Source organism: Labrus mixtus, chromosome 4, assembly GCF_963584025.1.
Source record: "Labrus mixtus chromosome 4, fLabMix1.1, whole genome shotgun sequence".
Classification (NCBI taxonomy): domain Eukaryota; kingdom Metazoa; phylum Chordata; class Actinopteri; order Labriformes; family Labridae; genus Labrus; species Labrus mixtus.
In genome coordinates this window covers 24,053,044-24,073,334 of record NC_083615.1, presented here as the reverse complement: position 1 = coordinate 24,073,334, position 20,291 = coordinate 24,053,044, and the positions used below count along the sequence as shown (strand labels likewise).

Here is a 20,291-nt window from a genome sequence, read left to right as displayed (position 1 = left end):
TGTTGTTTGCTTTTATTCCTATGGAGCCTCAGTCAGAGTATGTTAATGATTGTTTGAACACTGTCTCCGTGTTATCAGAAGAGTTTCTAAGCTGCCGTCCTCCTGCTGTGATGTCATTCTTATCATACCTTTGTTCTGAAAAGAAGCAAATACTATATAATGCATACGATGAATACAGATGGAGCGTGGAGCGGTACACAATCATACAGCTCTGTAGTGTGCATGCTATAGGGATTGTAGTTACTGTTAATGAGCAGTGGGACCCCTGCTGCGCCATTTATTTTCCTCACTAGAAGCTACCTGTGGTTTCCTATAGAACAGCTCCTTCTGTACGACATCACTTTATCTAATTCAACAATGACTTGTCAACTATGTATTTTGTAAAGTGCATCTCCATTTTATCTTCTTTATTTCCTCACTGAAAGTAAGATTTACCTGAATTGTACACAAATGTAACCTTTGTTTGTTTTGTGTTCTGAACATTCAGGCAGAGGAAAGCTGTGCATAAGCTTTCCATTAAGGTAACTGGATTTGATAAAATGATACAACCTGTTTCCTACATTTTATTAGAGCGACTTTTCAGTTTTAATGATATTGAACATTTGCATTTCCTTCATTATGTTATAAAAAGGCCTTAAAATATCTTGCATTATGTCAGAGTTTTACAAACTTCCATATACCCTGCTGTTTTCTCTTTCTCTCTGTCTTATTGTATCTTCTGCTCTTTCTGTCACATTCTGCCTCAGTGCTTTATCAGTCTGTGATCAGTCAGGAGGAGGAGGAGGACCCTGCTGTCACCCAGGCGTGACGGTTAACAAGCAGACGAGGGGCTGATGGGAACAGATGAGAAGCAGGAGGGGTTAAGTGTGTCTGATAGATGCATAGAAGAAGGGTTTAACGGTGTTATGAGAATGGCTGGGAGGCAGGTGGGGTATGTCTTAATGAAGACAGGGGGTTGGGTGGCAGTCTGGAGACAGTGTAGAGTGATAAGAAAGGCAGGTTGAGTTGAGGAGGGGCCTGGGAATTACTGTTTTTGTCTTAAGGGGCTTCACTTAACCCAAATGTTGGGGCGTGCGAGTCTGTCTGTTGATGTGTGTGTCTGTCTTCTTACACGCTAAAAGGTAAACACTCGGATACTTTACTGCTACTTGCTTCTGGACATGCACATGGAACGTCGACTAATCCAGAACTCAAGCAGCTCTAAACAGTCAAATAAAGCATCAAGTATCTCTCATTGATCAGTGCAAGAGATTTATTGTGTCCTCCACTATATCAATCAACATTTCAGTGTGTCTTATTGACATAGACTGTAAATATTGATGGACGAAGCCTGAGTGACATCACCCATCTGTTACTGCAGCGGGCTCCGGAAGCTCATCGGCAGCCGCCTCCATGCTGTAAATCCTGTCTCAACCTAACTTTCAGTCAACCTCACGACAGGCTGAGAATCGAAGCTGAGGTGGGATTTAAGCCTCTTGACGAACTGCTACATCGCGCCCACCTGTCAATCATCTCAGCTACCAACTAACTATGGATAACACGTATCGTTTACAAAATCAAAACAGAGCCGTTTTTAAAAAACAGCCATCACTGGCACTAATCAAACCTCTTTTGTTTTTTGTACCAGGCTATAAATGTGTTTATTTATGCTATAAAAACTGCCTTTTTTGCCAGTCATGTGTATGTGACTTCCAGTGTTCCTGGAGCCGGCCTCAAGCGGACACTCTTATTGAGTAATATGATGAAAATTATAGTCAAAGAATAATTACCGAGATAGTTTGTAGTTTTTTTGTCATGGCTGGAGTTTTCATACCAATTAACCTTTAATGTTTTAAGAGTGTGTGTGTGTGTGTGTGTGTGCGTGTGTGTGTCACCACAAATCAACCAAGGCCATATGTGTGTACACACCTTTGCCAGTGGCCCATACCTCCAGACAGATGGGACTTGGAGCTCTGGCCCCTGTCCCACAATTCATTCGCTCCTTCTTTTCTCAAACCCTCTCTCCCTCTATCTTTACAGCTCCCCCTTTGCCCCTCTCATCTGACCCCTGTGTCTGGGTTATGCCCCTCAGCCTGAAACACAAACTTCAGCTTCATCAGAGGGTCAGTGTGACATCAAAGCTTTGACGCCTGTTAACACTGAAACTAGATAGTGCTTCTGGCTAGCCTGCTGACCTGACGGGATAAGGCTACACACTGAGAACAGTGGGACGTAGACACACACAGACATCTAAACGCAAAGTCTCCCACACATGTTCACACACAGACGCACATATGAATGTTAGATCTGATTCATGGCACTTTTCTCACCAACACCTGGCTGCTCAGCTCAAATGGTGGTCAGGTGTGTTTGAACCATCGGACATTAAAAGGAAAAGTCTTTTTCTCCCCAGGAGGCAACGTCACACTGCTACACTAGTCCCATATGTCCTCTATCCTGAGGCCAATGTGATTGAGTTCATGCTGTTTAGAAACTTCAATAAGGTCTTAAAGCAGACCCCTTCATGTGCTGCAAAGGGTCAGGGTTAACCACTGATCTCGAGTCAGATTACTCTCATAAAGGCTCCATACAGGGGGATGTAACTATAGCTGATGTATTTGTGGTTAAAAGTCAGCTCAATTGGCTACTTCTTATCAGAGTAACACATCTATCCATTAGTGCTCCCTTCCATCCGCTGAGGGGAGCAGAGGGTTTGGGGTGGTCTCTTCAGCACAGAATTGGGTGGAAAATCAAGCGATTCTATAATTTAACAGATTAGTTCAAAATAATTTACAGCTCTCAGAAACGTTGTATTTCTGTGTACTGAGGCTCTTAAGCAAAGTCTTCAGATAGAAAACAAGTAGACTCTGGTGTCTGCAGCACACTTAATACAACACCATCGGTAACATCTATGTCTGAGTACCAGGTTTAAAGGATCATAACAAAAAGGCCGTCTCTTTGATTCCTGAGGATTCTGCATTAAGGCTCTCGCCAGGCTTCCTAAAAGGTTTGACGATGTGGCCCACACAGATTTGGTGGTTTTGGGTTTCCACCAAAGATTTTTTATAAAGCTTTCAAAAGATGGTGAGCCCCAGAGATTGAGAGGCCCATTGAAGGAGAGACTGTCATTACCAGGCGCTCGTATTGTAATCACTGCCAGGTTTGAGTTGCTCTGCTCTGCCACCTGAGTCTGACATGGTAACATTTACACACAGTCATACAACGAAGCATGGCAATAAACCTGGAGATGTGAAAAAATCACATGACACAAGACAAATAAAAATTAGTAGATGTTCAAAAGTATAGAATATAAGACATTAAATCATTTCATCCTGCACTCATAAACCAGGCTGAAATACAGCCAACATTAAAAACATCAGAGGACTTAGAAGAATCAGCCAGGGCAGAGAAAAGAGGGGTGTATATCTGCTGTTCTGTTCTCTTTGATGAGACGAGGAGCCCACCTTTGCTCACTTATAGTGTATCTGTTAACTATTAAATGTATGGGAGCCAGCTGGCCATGTGTTCAAATGTCGGTGTGCCTGTGTGTGTGTGTGTGTGTGTGTGTGTGTGTGTGTGTGTGTGTGTGTGTGTGTGTGTGTGTGTGTGTGTGTGTGTGTGTGTGTGTGTGTGTGTGTGTGTGTGTGTGCGTGCCTGTGTGTGTGTGTGTGTGTGTGTGTGTGTGTGTGTGCGTGCCTGTGTGTGTGTGTGTGTGTGCGTGCCTGTGTGTGTGTGTGTGTGTGTTTGTGTGTGTGTGTGTGTGTGACACTATGCTCAGTGTTTTCCCTCATTTGCTAATGATCACAAACATGTGATTCTCTAGAGGTAAACACAATATATGAGGAAAACAAACACACAAACATCTAACCAAATGAATAATATAAGCTGAACACACACTTTAGTGGGAGCTGCATCCCAAATGTAGACTTCAGTGCAACCTTTAGACAAACCTCCATACATCAGTATAAAAAGTGTTATTAACCTTTGTGTGTGTGTGTGTGTGTGTGTGTGTGTGTGTGTAAAATGGGTTACAGATGCACACACACAATACGTGTCTGAGTGAATTTTATTTTTCTGTGAGGGCAAAACCCAGATGTGTGGTCAAGCTTCAAGTACTTTTAACTCACACACTCAATTGTAACTAATCTAACCTTAGCTGTTTGCACAACAGCCTCATGTTTGTCTTACTGCTGAATTTGACCATTTCTGAACATTATGTCATGTTAACTAATGTTTTAACAGGTTTCATAAATGTGTTTTGGAAGAAAGGAGACATTATTCTGTTTGGGTTTACTGTTTCTTTCTATGGAAACCCAATAAAATAAAACTTAATTTCCTGGGGCTTATTAAAAGAATGTCAAAAGTTATCAGGTATGAGGCGCCAGATGGCATGAGGTGTGGTCGCACTCAAATGTACAGCGGCTCCTTTCCTGCATTTCATTCTAGACCCCCTCTCTCCACTGACTTCCTACTCTATCCACCGTCTTATCAAAGGCATACAAAGCCCAAAAATAACTCTTAAAAACACAAAACTGATTTCAGTCTGACAAATACTTTGAAGTATTAGACGAGAATTACCATAATTGTTCTACAAAGGCAAGTCAAAGAAGATAAGAGGAGACCCCTAACAGAATTACAGACCATTAGCACCTCTTAAAACTCCTAAACCACCAGTCTACAGTCTAATTAACGCTCTCAAGGAACAATTCACCCTTCTGTCAGACTTACATTAGCACCTGGAGTCTTTTGCTTACCTGTCATTTACCCACAGAAAATTAACACTTCAATGACAAGGGGCCTAAGGAATGGTGGTCTGGGAAAAGGGGCTTACTTGATTAGAACCTATTTGATTATGTCTAAGTGTGGATGTTTGTGTATTTGTTATGTGCAGTACTGGAAGTAATCACATTATATACAACCTCATGAAGCAAATGAAATCCCTAGGAGGCTAAACATATTAACACTTAAAAGAAACCCTCTCTATAAGACTGATTTAATCTGTTAAAGCATTGAGACATGCTCTTGTTAATGACATTAATGACTCCTACCTCTCCTTGCTAAGTGCCATGCGTGGGGGATCCAAGTTGGGATTCTCCATGGACTCCATTTGCGGGCAGCGCAGGAAGTAGTAAAGGGTGTGGAGGGCGTCCGGCGACCAGGACACGGGCTGCTGGGGACGGGTGTGGCGGGCGGGGCTCAGTCCTGGACGCACTGAGCTGAGGCGCTGCATGTGGTGCATGGCGCGAGACACCAAGTCACCTGGAACAAAGGATGTGGAAGACAGATCAGAAATACAGTTTTTATGTTGATATTTATTCTAATAATTCCATGACACCCAGTCTTTTAATGGGTTTAGTCTTTAATGGAGTAACAATAGACACTTTAATGGTAAGTTGGCCCAGAAAAAGTCACGTCACACATTAAAAAACAACTAAAACAAGAGTCTTCAGTGCTCAGTATAAACTCTGTTGGCTCCAAATCAAATTGGATTTCCCTTGCTTTTCTAAACAACTCTTTTACTCATGACTCTCTCTCTCTCTCTCTCTCTCTCCATGTTTCTAGCAATATTTGCCATTAGCAGTGTTGTTATCAGTAAACACAGCCAGACAGCCAGTCTAAACAGCCAACCATTCATCTTAACCACTGAAGAACTTAATGGGCTATGGGACAGTTGATCACAGGCTCTAATGAACCGTTCAACTGTTCAGTATTGACGGAGTTCAATCACAGCAGCACTTAGCTTAAAAAGGTGGAACTGAAAGGGTTAGCCACTTGATCAAAATCAAGGTAGAGAAGACTTCTTAATCTGTTTTGATTACTGTGAGTGGAAATGCTTCCTTTTTAAAGAGGAAGACAAAAGAAATATGCAGCTTATCAGAGGATTCATCCACCCACAATGTAAGCTAAGTTAACAACCATGTGCAGTTGGATAAAGGCCAAATCAGATATGACTGTGTCCATTGGAGTTTATGAAACGTTATTAAAGAAAGCATGCATGGATAGATGCACGGATCCCAAATGGCGGGTGTGGGACTGCATGGAATAAAGTGTGTAGATAACATCCGAGTGCTTGACCACCGGTGTCACAGCTGGAGTCTAGTGGAGTGATAAAATATCAGTTGTCACAGAGGGAGGAAGTGGAGGAGGGGTAGGTTGAACTTGGGATCGTATAACGCTCATTTAGCATAATTACCCCTGGGTTAATTTCTAACCAGATTACTGTGAGTGGGAGGCTGCAAGGGAGCAAGGTTTTGAGGGTTCAGCCTTGTGAGTGTGTATGTGTAGGTCTCTATTAAGGGGTACTTCGAGGGGGTTATAGTGAAGAGCCCCCCCCACCACCAAAAACAGACCCCACTTCAAGCTGAAGGGCCTCCTTTGTGTTAACCACCAGCAGCAGCCCCTCCAGGAGGTCTCCTAGGAATTCTTGCCCAAGATGGAGAGCCTCTCCCTGGCTTTTCCAGCCCATATTGTGCCCCGAGGCTAATCTGAGCTACGGGGGTCAGAAGGATATGAAATACTTCATTCTTAGATTACAGCCTATGCTGGAGGCCTTGAGGTAGAATGGCAGTGAAAATGATGACATGATTAGAAAATGTAGACTTAGACTACTTAGTCAGTCAATTCAGTTCAAACATAATTGCTTATTATTTTTATCTGGACTTTATATGACCCCATATACTAATAGGCTTTACAAGCTTAAACACAACGCTTATTTTATTTGGGTTTGTCTAGTCCTAATCCTTTATATTTCCTTAAGTAAACATAAATAATTATAGTAACTATATAATTATAGTTTCCCACAGATAATGAAGACCACCACAGAGCTGAGAATAAGACTGTAAAACTCTCTGAACAAGATGAACGGCTAAAATGATATTTCCAACAGTCAGGGTCATTTATCAGAAATGCCCAGTATGCTTCCATCCGTCATGTTAATGTATGCTGTGTGTCGGAGTGTCTAGCCAAGTCCAGTCTAGTGATCCAGCAGGCCGGAGCAGCTGAGTACAGATGCTCCTATGTCCGCCTGGTCTCATGGGCTCAGATCAGAGTGCCAAGCCCTCTCTGAGTTTTTGTTGTGTGAATGCGTATCATTGAACACATGCCTCTGTTTGTGTGTGAGTGAGTGTGAAGGATGCCAGCCCTGCCCAGAACAGCCCAGCCTCACACCACCAGAGAGATGTGGCACAAAGAGACCACTGAGAGAGTAAGTCAGAGAGGGAGCGTGTCTGTGAGCGTGTGTGTACACTTTCTTAATGCCTCACTAACGCCGACGGTGTATGAACGTGGCCTTGTGCTGGAGGAACAAATGGCAGAGTGTTAGCTCATTTGGAGAAGGAAATCTACCCTGGCCCTCACAAACACTAATCTCCATCTCTTCACCTTTCTACCCGCACTGACGACCCCACTCCTCACCTCGCTACCTTTCCATCACAACCCCCAACCTCCACACATCTCAGTCCTGCTTTTGCCACTAGACCTATGTACTCCATCCTTAAATCCCCCCACTATTCATCCACATTCCTCCACTACCCTTTTTCTCACTTTTTTAATGACCTGCTCTCTTGCAGTCTCCAAAATCAATCAGAGCCTCATGTTTAATCAAACCACATATACAGTAGAGTACAGTAGGACTGTGTGTGCTTCTTTATTTACCAGCTTATGTCCACAGACACGGGCATCTAAGACTGTCAGTATTTCATGAAATCCATCCAATCTTTCAAACCTCAGTGGTTAGGAGGAGAAAACGTCTCAGGGAGGTCCTCTATTCTCAGTAGATTTAGTCTTTCCTTCACTAGATCCATGAATAAAGTGACAGAGTTCGGACACTTTCTAACATACCACCCCTCAAAATTCAGCCCAATGTATACACAAGTCTTTAAACTTCCACAGTTGTCAATGAAGCTTCACTCAAAGACACCATATACGCTTTACACTGTCCTTTTATAAAATGTAGCTTCTCATTTTCACCATAAACATTTCACTAAGAATGGGGGTTCAGGCCTTTCTTGTGCCTCTAAAGAAATCGAGGACCACATAAAGGCTTTATCACTTTACTCCCCAGAGCTCAATGTGAAGATAAACTATTCCACTGCTTATTTTTAGAAGAGCTCACATTAGACAGCTTTCACAACGAGGCACAAATTGGGGCTTATTCTGAGACAATGGTTAAAAAAAAAAAAAAAAAGTAACTCCATTATCTCTGATTGGCGCTGGTTTGTCTGCGATAACAGCCTTTTTTTCACAGGAAGGAGGCTGCCTGTCTTCAAAAGCCGTAAACAATGTTGGTGAACAAGGTGTGTTTAAAAAAGTGTGGATTAAATAGTTGAGTATTTAACAAGTAGGACAATTGGTTTATCATGGGCGGGAATGATTTGTAGTCTGTATTAATAAGAACGTTATGAAGCTTCACTGTTGTTCATTCATGATCTGAGAATAATTTTTTAACACATTATGGGAATAGAATCTGCTCATGGTAAAAAGATCCACACTAATCTGGAGTACATGTACTCACTGAGTTCAGAGATACTGCCCACACAGGTAGCCAGCAGGGACTGCTCCAGCGTCCTCAGCTCCAGCTGGGCATAGGCATCCTCTCTGCTGTCCACAGACGTCTGCTGGTTCTCTGTGTAAGGACTGAAATGGGCTGGGAGAGACAGAACACCTACAGAGACAGAGAGAGAGAATGGCATTCATGATTAATATGACAAGTTTGTGGGCAGCAAGCGTCCATTATATCTGCATCCTCCCATCCACACTCTGTCTACACAAGTCCCAAAACAACTGCTGGTGGTATTTACATAGTGCATTTGTAATTCTGGTAACATGTTACCCACACCGCTGAGGGCAAGTAAACACACAAGGGAACATGAGCCTTGCTCTCTACACATTCGGGAAAATAAACAGAGTGCGTAGTGACATCAGGCTAATACAAACAAAATAAATGCACACTGCATCAGAAGCAGGCCGCGGCCTCGCAGAAAAGAACGTCAACACAGACATAGATTTCTCAAACTGCAGATATTCATCTTAATCATGGACATACAACAAGTACTGCATGTTCGATGCATGTTCGTCACATTTGTAGATGTTATGCAGAAGTCTGAAGAAACGAGTAAAAGGTAGATTTATGATTTTTAAAGATGATTTAATGACAGATTATGGAACAACTCAATATGATAAATGTTTGGCATGGGATTTATGTATTGCAGCCATGTTCCCTTTCTACTGTCAAACTATTATGGCTTGAGATGTAACCAGAGTCCATCTAGAACACGTGTGGTATTTCCTCCTTAAATGAGGCCTCTAGAGACCCAGCGAGCCCAACCCAGACATCTCTGACACACTGGAAGGGTACAGTTCTGAACACGATTTAACACTTTTTTCATACAGCTTTTTTTTCCTTTTTTTTTTTTTTTTTTTTTTACATAAAAACGCACAATCTGTCAAAGTAGGTTCAGTATCCTCCATTCATTAAGTTAGATAACCTACAAATATAGTGGTGAAAAACAGTTTTGTCTCTTTTATCTTCATGGCAGCCGGCTGTCAGATAAATGCTTCTTAAAATATCCAAAGATGTCATCCTGTTCTTGAACCTCCCTGAGTTTGTTGTTTTCCAGCTAAAATAGATCAACGTTGTGATGAGTGAAGGTTAACAGCACAGACTGATACCTCTGCTGCACTCAAACCTTCATAGGTTTTTTCCCCTCTTTAAATCACCACATAATGCTGCAGACAGAGAGTGCTGTTAGCTACTGTTTGTGTTCACCCAGATCAACTAACCAGAGTTAGCTGCCCCAAAGCTAACCTTTACTTTGGCCTCAAAATCAAAAGGTGAGCTTCCTGCCAAGACAGAGGAAATGAGTGGGAGTTGATTGGCGATATAAAAGGGAAATGGAGAGAGGAGAGATGATCGGTGCAAGTTTGTTATTTATTTACAGAGCTTAAGGGAAAAAGCCTCCTCATATGAAAAAACATGGGCTACCATCCCTGAAATGACATTCCCATGTGCTTCCGGCAAACCGTGTCCTCTCGTTGGAATCATAGAGGGGTGTTGAAAAAAATCGCTGGTGTAAGTTAAAAAAAAATCCTATCATCTTGAGGTGTGCCAACACCCTGTGACACAGGAGGAGATTGAACTATTTTGTGAAGAATGAGCAGACGAAATCCATCATGGCATCGTTTTTAAACCATCGGTTAACCAAAAGATTCTTCTTCATGAGACTTTTATATTGTAAATTGTTTGAGATGAATAGTGTGGCTAAATCCTCTTACAATAAACATTCATTGTGCTCAAAGCAGGGGCAAACTGTCATCATTTATTTTCATTGAGGGAAACATATTTGTTTCATATGATGTCTGATCGTAATACATTATGTAAAGCAATGCGCTTTTTTATCTCTGTATGAACTTATATTTTTATTCCAGTACAGCAACTGACAGGATTTACTATGAGGGAATACAAAGTGTGGACACAGATTATAATGCTGACGTGTTCTGATGAAAGCAGCAGATATTGGAACTGATTGTAAATGTTGTCAATTAATGGAAACTGCAACATACTGTATCTGTACAAACTGTATTGTCTGAGGCAGAGAGTGTTTAATGTGTGTATATCAGCACAACTTAGGATCTGCATGCCTGAACTTTATTTCATACAGCATGGTTTCTGTTCAAGTGTAAAAGCTTCATCTAATAGATCACATTGCTGCCCCGTCATGCAGGCAACAGCAGTCATCACAGCTTGAACCGCCTCATGATGCCTTGTCTGTATGAACACAAGCACAGCGTATTTCATAATGAAGCAAAGGTCATGAGACAGAAAACTATAGTCACATGTGCTGGATATGACCAATTGTTCATCAACTGCTCTATAAAGTACAGCAAGAGGGAAATATAATAGGTATTTCTCAATAGAAAGGTAAAGAAGGGGCACATGATATGTAGACTTGATGAAAACAAAGCCACTCCAGAGTCATATCAGTCCAGAGGATTGCTTTAAAAATTGAAAACATGTTGAGAATTAAAGATTTGCTCACTCCAAAGAGTTAGACTGCCAAAGGGAATTTGGTCTCGTACATAAAAAAGTGTAACTCCATCTCTCTTTATCTCTCTCTCTCGTACTTTCTCTGCACCATCGGACTTGTATAATATGTGCTGACTCCCCTGTTACACACAATGGAAACGGCTGCCTCTAGCAGAGGTCCGCTGCTACAAAGGACACAAACGTCAGAACCAAACTGTACACAAGCTTCAACACATCCCTCTCACACGAGCACAATCATACACTCACGTCTGTGCATATAAAGTATGTTTGCACATCTTTGATGTGTCACTTCAGGTATTTCGGTAATTATGATGAGGGCTCTGCTTGTGCAGGTTGTAAATCATTCTTAATCATTCCTTAAAAAGGCACTTAGAGCACATAAAAGGGAGTTAAGCAACTGGAGCATAAACATGTTTACAGCCTGAGTCTTGTGTAAGTGATTTTTTTCTCTTTCTCATGTTCTGTACACTCTCCTGACCTACCTCACTATGTATACACCATGTTTAATGTATAGGTGTTAATGTATGTATGAGAAAAACAAGTGTCTAATGAACACATGCCTCCTGATGTGTGGGAGCCTCTCAGAGATTCTGTCTAATTAAAGTGGGTGAGGGTGTGTGGAAAAAAGCAGAACGTGTCAGCTCTGAGCAGGTGTGTGCAAGACTGTGTGTCTGTGAGTGAGCAATGATGTGAGGATTAACATAGTTACTCTGACTCTGTAGTGTGACTCACCAAGAGCGTCACATTGACGTTATTCCAGCTCTACCTATTTGCATAAAATACATTCAATTGTTAAAAATAAATATCTGAAAATTGCCAGTGAACTAACGCTAGTGAACCATTAAAAACATTTCAGAAAGTAATCAGCCAGTGCTAAAGAACAGTTCTCCTCCTCTGTTTTTTTAGTGAAAAAGAGTGAGAGAACATCTCACAAACAGCTCATTCCTGTTTCTTTATACAAACTGATAGAATGAGGAGTCTTCTTGGTACTTTAACTGAATAAGCTCTAGCCTATATTTAGCTATCTAAAAATAGACCTGTTGTGAGCAGAGGTGAGATCTTTTTATCTGATCGATTCTGCAGGATTTTTTTCAAAGCTGTGGCAAATTTTCGCACACCATCATTCTCTCTGTAATTCCCACAGTCCCGCCCTGTTGCTTCTCTCACCGCTGAACCCCAGCCTGCGTCATTTAGGCCTGATGGAGGTCAGCAATCCAAACCAGGGCCTGTCCCCAACACCACCACCAACATCACTTGCATGAAGCGCATGAAGCAGCCAGCACTTTATAAATAATACTTCTTTTGGCACAGAGAGGCTGAGGACACAACAAAGAGGAGGGGGTAAGAGGGGCTGAGAGCTTTGGTTGAAGATGTATGAGTCATGCAGGGAACGAGGAGGGAGGGGGACGGGAATATCTGAGACTGTGAAATGGGAGAGGCAGGGGAAGACAAGTGGCACAGGGGATTCATTCTCTTGTGGTCATTATGGTTTCACTTCTGAGGTTGACCCTGCAAATGTCATGTGGGAATCCCAGCTACAAATCATAGCTGAAACGTTACCACAGAGCCCGTGGCAGTCCCCAGCTCATCCAAACTATCTCTAAAAACCAGTCCAGCTTCTCCTATACTCAGCCCAGCAATCACTCACAATGATGTTGGACAAACTGTCATAACAAGGCCAGAAAATCCAACAAGCACTTTTTGCTGTGAGGAAAGTTTTTGAAACTTTTCCCAGCCAGGCTGCCACTCTCAATTACTGGCCTTTATAATCCACATCACATTGACACATTTATAATACTGCTGTCAAATCACATTCCATATTTGAGCTGTGGGCTGTTAATAAAAGTAAAACATATCTCGACTTTCATGCATTGTTGCTCTTTTTATATCTTATCTCTCAATGCCACAATTTGTTTGACTTAAAGTGAATATGTTTTTCAAGCTTGGTTGCAGCATTAGGGTAAAAGATACGTAAGCTTTGGAGTACAAAACTGTTCACCGTGTCTACTTCTTCAGCAAATATTTGGAAAATGTTTGAGTTTAACCTTCGATAACAAGCCAGAAGAAAAAACCCTGCTTTGAATCCTCAGACCATGACAAAACTGCTCACTTTGAAGTCACTTTGGATTCAATTTCCAAGTTCATGTATACATTGTTTTGCTTATTAACAATCATTTTCAGCAAGATTATTCCACAAAGTTCAGCTTTGTTACTTTATTTTTTTGACAATGTTAGCAGAAAATGAAAGTCATGGGATAATGGGAAACAACAAAACAACCTGTTGTGGGGTTATTTAATTATTACTAGCAGCAAACAATAAATGTTTTTATAGGGATAAAGACCTTGCCATATCTTTGCACATTTCTGAGTCCTGATTAAAGTGCATTCCTAAACCGTAATATGTCTGGGTGTGCTCATTTGTTTTGTCTATCGCAAAGAGAATGTGTGCAAGAAGGACGCGATCAGCTTTTCTCCTGCTGTCTGCTCTAAGAAAGCTGATAGAAAACTCAAGACTTACGCAGACACACATCAACACACACACACACACACAAGTGAACACCTGCCTTTCCTCCTTTAACAGCCTCGTCATTCATGACAGGGTGGATGGATCAGAGAGTTGAGGAAAGGGGGCTTCAAAGAGACTTCCCCTGCCCAGAAAGGAGCACTGACTCTGGGCCAAGAGGCTTTACTCTCGTCCCTGTGTGGAGGCTGGAGGGTCATCAGTCACATAATAGTACAGTGTTTAACAGGCCTGTGATAAGGTGTGAGTATCCATCACCCCCACAGTATCTGATCCCCTCTGTAAGTGAGTGTGTCTTTCACAGAACAAGAGACGCACACATGCTTGTGCTTCATTTTTGGTTGGTGGAATCCAGAGGCCAGATGTGATCTTTCACTCACTGACCCACCCGGCCTCTTGTTTTCCACACTTAAAGGCCCTAAAACACCTGTTTTTCACACATCCAGCCTCGCCCACTCACATCACATTCTTCTCGCCGCTTTTGAAAGATGCAGTGCCACACACGGGTCTTCTGCTGGAGCCACCGAGCAAGATTGGAGAAAACGAGATGGATGAATGAACTATATTGTATGTGTGAGTCGCTCTGTGGAGCCAGAGAGAAAAAGCTTTGTTTGACTACACTTACAGCAGTGTTTCAGCATACAGGGTTAAAAATATCCATGTGTTTGCTTGCTCTGGCGGACCCTCATCATGTTCTTTATCTAAACAGAATTCAAGTGGGACAGAGGGGCATTTACAAACGTAAAGTGGTCTATTAGTATTCTGGCTAAAAATAATCATCCAAGTTAGGTAGTTTTTATTTTGAAAGACCCCCTTATACGCTATGTGGATTTTGGGGCAAAAAGAGAAGCATTCATAAGCTGAAGTCGAATACAGTGCACTTGAGCTTTTCACTATAGAACGTCTGTGTGAGCAATTCGAGATGTCTCTGATTTAAATGGAATACTACTTACTCACACACAACTACAGACACGCCTGTCAGAGCCTGATAAATCACAGACCCTGATAGACAAGCGACGTGGGGTCTGGTAGATTTACCCGGCACCTCTGGTGACTCCTGGCTGCGAAGGGTCACGGGTCAGAGGTGATGCTAAGCTGGGGCTAAAAGAGGAAGTAACCTTATCAGCTGAGTAAAAGGGGGCTTCCCAAAGTCACTGAGCGGGAACACCCACACACACCATTAATCACTGCAAGATGGAAAGAGGGGAAAGTTCCTATATTTGGTGGATGTGAAGGATTCTTCTGAAGGGTTATGAAAGGTTTTCATGGGCCTGTTTTGCCTGCTTTTCTCAGACTGTTGCTGTTACAGGGCATGAGGTTTTGGCTTGCAAAGAGGTTTTCTAAGAAGTTAAACCACAAAGAAGGTCCAAACTAAGATTTAAAAGTATGAAACAAATATATAAAAGTGTGGAATTTAGTTCCTGCCCACAAGCTGAAAGTAGAAGACCTCTGGATCTGTCCATTGTTAGAAGTCAGTCCCTTAAATCCCAGAGTGCAAATCACAGAGATTAGATGTTAATCTCCTCAAGGGTTACACTGAATCTTCAAAAGGAGTGAGCTGTGTGGGAGCTCTGACATGAACATTATTTAACAAAGCATTACACTACAGAGCTTAAGGAATACAAAACTCTATCATAAATCTAGTGCTGCTGGTCTACTCTTAAGGAAAATTCAGCAGGATGTAAAAAGTTATTTATGTGTCTTTATGTGTCAGTGTGAGGTTCTCAAATTTATACTATTAGGCCACATTCAAGTCCAAAAGAAACCACATCAAGGCATAACTTTTTGTATGTCAACTGACCTCTGAGCAAGACACTTTATTGCTTTGGTCGCTGGCTCAACAATCAGATTTTTTGAGTTTGATAAGAAGGAGACTTTTGCAATAGGCTCTGAATTACATAAAAGATCAGCAACCATAAAGTAATCTACATGTTTCTCTTTTTGTTTCTGAATTCTGGATCTGAAAGTGCAAAATAGGAACTGTTGCAGCTGCCATGTGGCCTGAAGTAGATTACCTATCACCGCCAACAAACACACACACTGCTGAATTAGGAGTGGTAGGTGGTGGGAAGCAAGATGGCTTTGGTTGCCCACAGCCCCGAAAAAAAATATCGCCAGAAGATCCCCTACACATCTAACCCTAATCCTAAACATGACTTCAGCTTTCTCTCCTTTATCCACACCCCTTCTTTTACTCCCCCTATTTCTCTCTCTAATCATGTTTTATGTTTGACATTCTCGGCGGACCGTGGTGCCTGCGGCTATCTAGTCTCCTTCTCCATTCCCTGTTTCCATATGTGACGCCACCTCACTTAGCGTGCAGCAGAGGGACATTATAGCTCCATCATTGGATGACTATGTTTTATAAGCTTATTGTAAAGCACTGAAACTGGAAATTCTGTTTTCTCTAAGACAGACGATGGCGGATATTACTTACACATTGCAGTAACATAACCACATAAACATCTAACCTCAAACCCACCCACTCAGAGCCACTTTTGCTCTGTTGATGATGTCATCATCTAAAACTCTGCCAGGAGGCAAAGTGCTTGACAAATAAACACAGGTCAAAATACAATGTCGGACTTTGCTTTGGAGAACAATCCTCATTAGTGTCATTTTGAAAGCCAAAACTTCAATCAGACGGAACAGATCAAGGGCCGCCTGTTTCATTTTCCCGTTCTGAAAAGAAACCTCCCCTTTAAAAACAATCCATCCTCTATTCAGTCCTTTGACCAATAACACTACGGGGCAATAATGCTATGGGCAAAGAGGTACAAAGTGTGTGCTTGAGTGTGTGTTTGCACTAATTGCTCCCTTTCTGTCCATGTGATCAGCTCATTTTCTCTCAGCTGGACCCTCTCTAGAGAGACAGAACAGAGAGCCAGTCAGTTTGGACGGCAGACAACACAGTCATTGAGGAAAGGCACACAACCTTCATGCAGACTGGGCTGGTAGTTCATTTTCTTTTCAGGAGAGGAAACTGCAGTGATGTTAAAAGTTTCACTGGCCAGTTGGCTGTGTGGATCTCTCACTTGTTTAAGTGAACCAGCTGCCGAAAACATGTGACTTTTTCAACTGTGTGCCGTGATGGATGTTCTAAACCACTTTACCGCCAAATAAACATGAACTCTGACCATTTGGTGGTAGATGCTATGCCCAGCCTTAAGCTTACATACACTTTGTGTTAATCAAGTAATTTAAAGTACTCACAAAGGAAAGTAAAGACTGTTTGACTCTGCAAGACTTTTTGCTCGCAGGATGAATCAACCTTCCATATAATTGAGCAAGAAATTAACGTAATTCGCCCAATATTTTCATAGTTACACTTTCAGTTTGATCACTGTCTTTCCATGCATGCAATTTACAATGACAGGTTGCCTATAATACATCGATTTTTCCGATGTACAGTGTGACTAAAGCTTAGTGACATCAAGCAACTCTTTGGCTTGGCTCATTAACTTTTTTAATTTCTGTAAATAACTCAAACATGCAGAATCATCACAATCTGTAGTTGTTTCCTGATTGCTCGTTGGTTTATTCATCGATAAACCTTCACCCTATGACACTTTTAAAGTTAAGATAAAAGCTGAAAGAATCTCATCATATAACACGTTTGCGTTGCACATACATGAATGTGTTTCCTCTCCATTATTACTTATGAATAATTAAAACTCATAAAAAGCCATTTTGAGTCTCACCACTTTCTTATCTAATATGTTACCTGTCTCTTGCTCTCCTTTAAATTCCCTCCACCTATTTCAAACATTAGCCTGAATATTGAATTTGCATGATGTGCCTTTACCTCCACGTCCAAAGACAGTGGCAGGTACTTCCTTTCTAAAAGCTCATGGAGATAAAAAAAAAACAGAAACCAGTCCTTCTGATCCTCTGTGTTCAGAAGCTCTCGCTGCTGCAGCACAGCACAGTTCTCACAGTCCCAACGAGCGGTTTGGATGGAGGGACTTAAGAATTTGACGTTTCAAAGCACTGGATCCAAATTCCCCGTTGTAAATCTAAAGCAGCTTTCTGCTGATTAACATTCCGTGTTGGGCTGGGTAGAGAGCAAAAACATGACGCAGAACGGAGTGATTTAAATGGGGGGAAAAAAGAGGGTGGGGTGGAGGTGGATTATGATTAGGACTGGAGCTTCACTCACCCTTTCAATCACTCCTTTCCCCAGTTCTACTACTGTTCTACTTCTTCTGCTCCTATAGTTGTTGGACTGCAGCTTCACAGCAGAGTGGAAAAGACCAGAGGAAAGGAAAGGGAAACCACAATCTGGGCAACCAGTAATTGCTGTTCATTCACACAGAAACACAAGTGTGCTGTAGCCTACAATATGTTTGAGTCTCTGTGTATAACTTGAAAATACTCCATTATGGGTAATAAGTCCAACAAGTAAAAATGTCAATGCAATGAAAATATACTTAAAGAAACCAGCAAGAGTTTGCATTATACAGATTTATTCTCATCACGGTTTTCTGGCATATTACAGTTAGAGTTCATCATGGTGGAGCTCAGTACTTCATAGTGCTGGGTAGGTCATCCTGATCTTTTAACTAGAACCAGCTGTATGTACATTTAATGGGAAGTATTCTCAAACTGATGAGAGGAGTAGAGTACTGAATAAAGTAATATAATATGGGTCTGCTCAAGTTAAGTATACCTCCAAACTGAACTTGCTTGAGTTAATGCATCAAGTTACCTTCCATTAATGTCTACAACGCCTTACTTTAAGTGATTCAAAACCTGCACAGTCAGCTCAATAAACATTGGAGGCTACATTTACTTCTATAGACAGAAAACTATATGTGGAACACTGCTGCATTAAAGTTTTATTGTTCCAATTAAGTGTGCATTAAGAAACAGAAGCCACTCACAGACTAATTCCATCCCATAATAACCTGACATAGAGAAGACAAATGGAGGGGATGAGTTTGCATTATTTCATAGGCATCACAACTCAGCAGCATCTGACAGCAGTGGACAGTGAACGGTGCACAGCTTTGTTCAAAAAGGGCCCACAGTTCTTTTGTCTGCAGTAATGAGTGGGGCTGCTCCATTTACATCTGCCTCATTCTTCTGTTGTTTGTGCCATTGTTGACGCAACTGTCCTCATTTTGACAGGACAGAAAAGGGGTTGAGGGTCGGACCCTGGGAAGGGAAGCATGTGGGTCATAACATCAGATGGTTGGAGTGGGTAGAGCACCATCTCATATAATTAGTCAGGAAATCAATGCCACTATTGGAACACGTCTAAGAGCGAGACACGGACGATAAATCAATGGACCACCCAACCTCAGATGCACACAATGACATTCTGAAATATAAAGTGCAGTCTGACCACACAGATATCAGCACAGAATCAAATATTGGTATGCACCAGGCATCCAAAAGCATGAATCATGTGTGTGGCCATGTTTGAGTTATGCAGATGACAGCAAAGGCACAGATAGCAGCACTAAATATTCTGTATATGTGTGTGTGTGTGTGTGTGTGTTAGTGTGTGACCTGGGTGTGGTAGAGACCTGCAGGGCGTGTCAGAATGTCAATCTCTTTAGCAAAAGGCAGTAAACTACCTTTAACCAGACCAGTCACCTCATTCAACTGGCTGTATGACCCATCTGACACCCAAAGGGGTTTACAACCTACCCCTGACCCTCTCACACACCCACACACCCCACACCCACACACTGAACACAGAGGGAGGGTCCACACCACTAAAAAAAGGACCATCCTCTTATGCATTTATGTCACCTTTTGACCTACAATCTTAAGACCAAGAAAGAAGCCACTTACACACACAATATCACACACTTACACTCATGCCTCCCTCGTTTTTTGTCCATGAGCTGACAAGAGCACATGTGGTGGTCAGCACTATGAGAAACACTAACAGTTAAACAAAGCCTCATTGTGTACATGTCATCTTTTCACAAAGGTACAAACACACCTACTCAGACACCAACAGTTACAATGGTCCTGGAACTGGGGGTCAGGACCTCCCTGACGTGTCACCACATGAATAAAAAAAGAGGCTGCAAAACAGTTGCAAAAGGAAAAAGAAACACAGAGCTGTCAGATGCATACAACTATTCTTTCTTTAAACGTCTGCACACTCCCTTTTCCTTTTACTCAAAAGTGCAATGTCCTCATTTCCTTTCCCCAAAGAAGTTGAAGCTATGTGAGAAAAACAGTTGCCATTAAACTGCTCAAACACAGAAGCACAAAACCTGATTTCGTATACTGCAGTGTACAACACAGATACATAAACTACCTAGGCAAAGAATGTTTGACAGAGACAGATCAATCTTTGTTCTCCTGTTGTGCTCAAACTGATACAAGTATTATTATTCTGCCTCTGTCCTCTTCCCCAAAAAGAACAGACAGGTTAACAAATTAGGGGTTAACCTGAAATAATAACATTAGACCGTCTAAAGATTATTTCAGTTCTGATGGACATGCCTTAGTGTTTGTTGAATGAATGTAAGCCGACATATTTTCTATAAATTCATTATCAGTTTCAAAGTTGTGTGAAAACAAAACCTCAACTAAGGTCATTGTAACACCATTTCACGTCATCCTGACTCATCACTACTGCAGTCTTGTCCTTAAGACACAAAGCAAACAGTGCTGTGAAACTAACAACTCATGTACGCAGTGTGATGAGTGTTTGCTGCTTCTTCTCTGCAGACGGTACCTGCTCACAAATTCCTCTGCCTTAGCACGACAGCCATACAAATA

At 41.8% G+C, this 20,291-nt stretch overlaps 2 protein-coding genes and 1 long non-coding RNA gene across 3 annotated transcripts in view; 1 reads left to right on the top strand and 2 right to left on the bottom strand.

The window, feature by feature from the left end:
- ldha (lactate dehydrogenase A4) overlaps nucleotides 1-6,236 on the bottom strand; it is a 210,655-nt gene extending 204,419 nt beyond the window's left edge. The window contains exon 1 of the mRNA XM_061036549.1: nucleotides 6,232-6,236. The gene's annotated coding sequence lies outside the window, so the exon portion shown is untranslated. The remainder of the gene's footprint in view (nucleotides 1-6,231) is intronic.
- The window catches only part of LOC132973212 (ankyrin repeat and BTB/POZ domain-containing protein 2-like), a 43,347-nt gene that overhangs the window by 9,022 nt on the left and 14,034 nt on the right, over nucleotides 1-20,291 (bottom strand). The window contains exons 2-3 of the mRNA XM_061036547.1: nucleotides 8,492-8,641; nucleotides 5,028-5,238 (exon numbers count right to left, since the gene is read on the bottom strand). Of these exons, the coding sequence (XP_060892530.1) occupies nucleotides 5,028-5,238; nucleotides 8,492-8,641 (361 nt within the window). The remainder of the gene's footprint in view (nucleotides 1-5,027; nucleotides 5,239-8,491; nucleotides 8,642-20,291) is intronic.
- The window catches only part of LOC132973218 (uncharacterized), a 360,126-nt gene continuing 343,536 nt past the window's right edge, over nucleotides 3,702-20,291 (top strand). The window contains exon 1 of the long non-coding RNA XR_009672973.1: nucleotides 3,702-3,711. This is a non-coding gene — a long non-coding RNA (uncharacterized LOC132973218). The remainder of the gene's footprint in view (nucleotides 3,712-20,291) is intronic.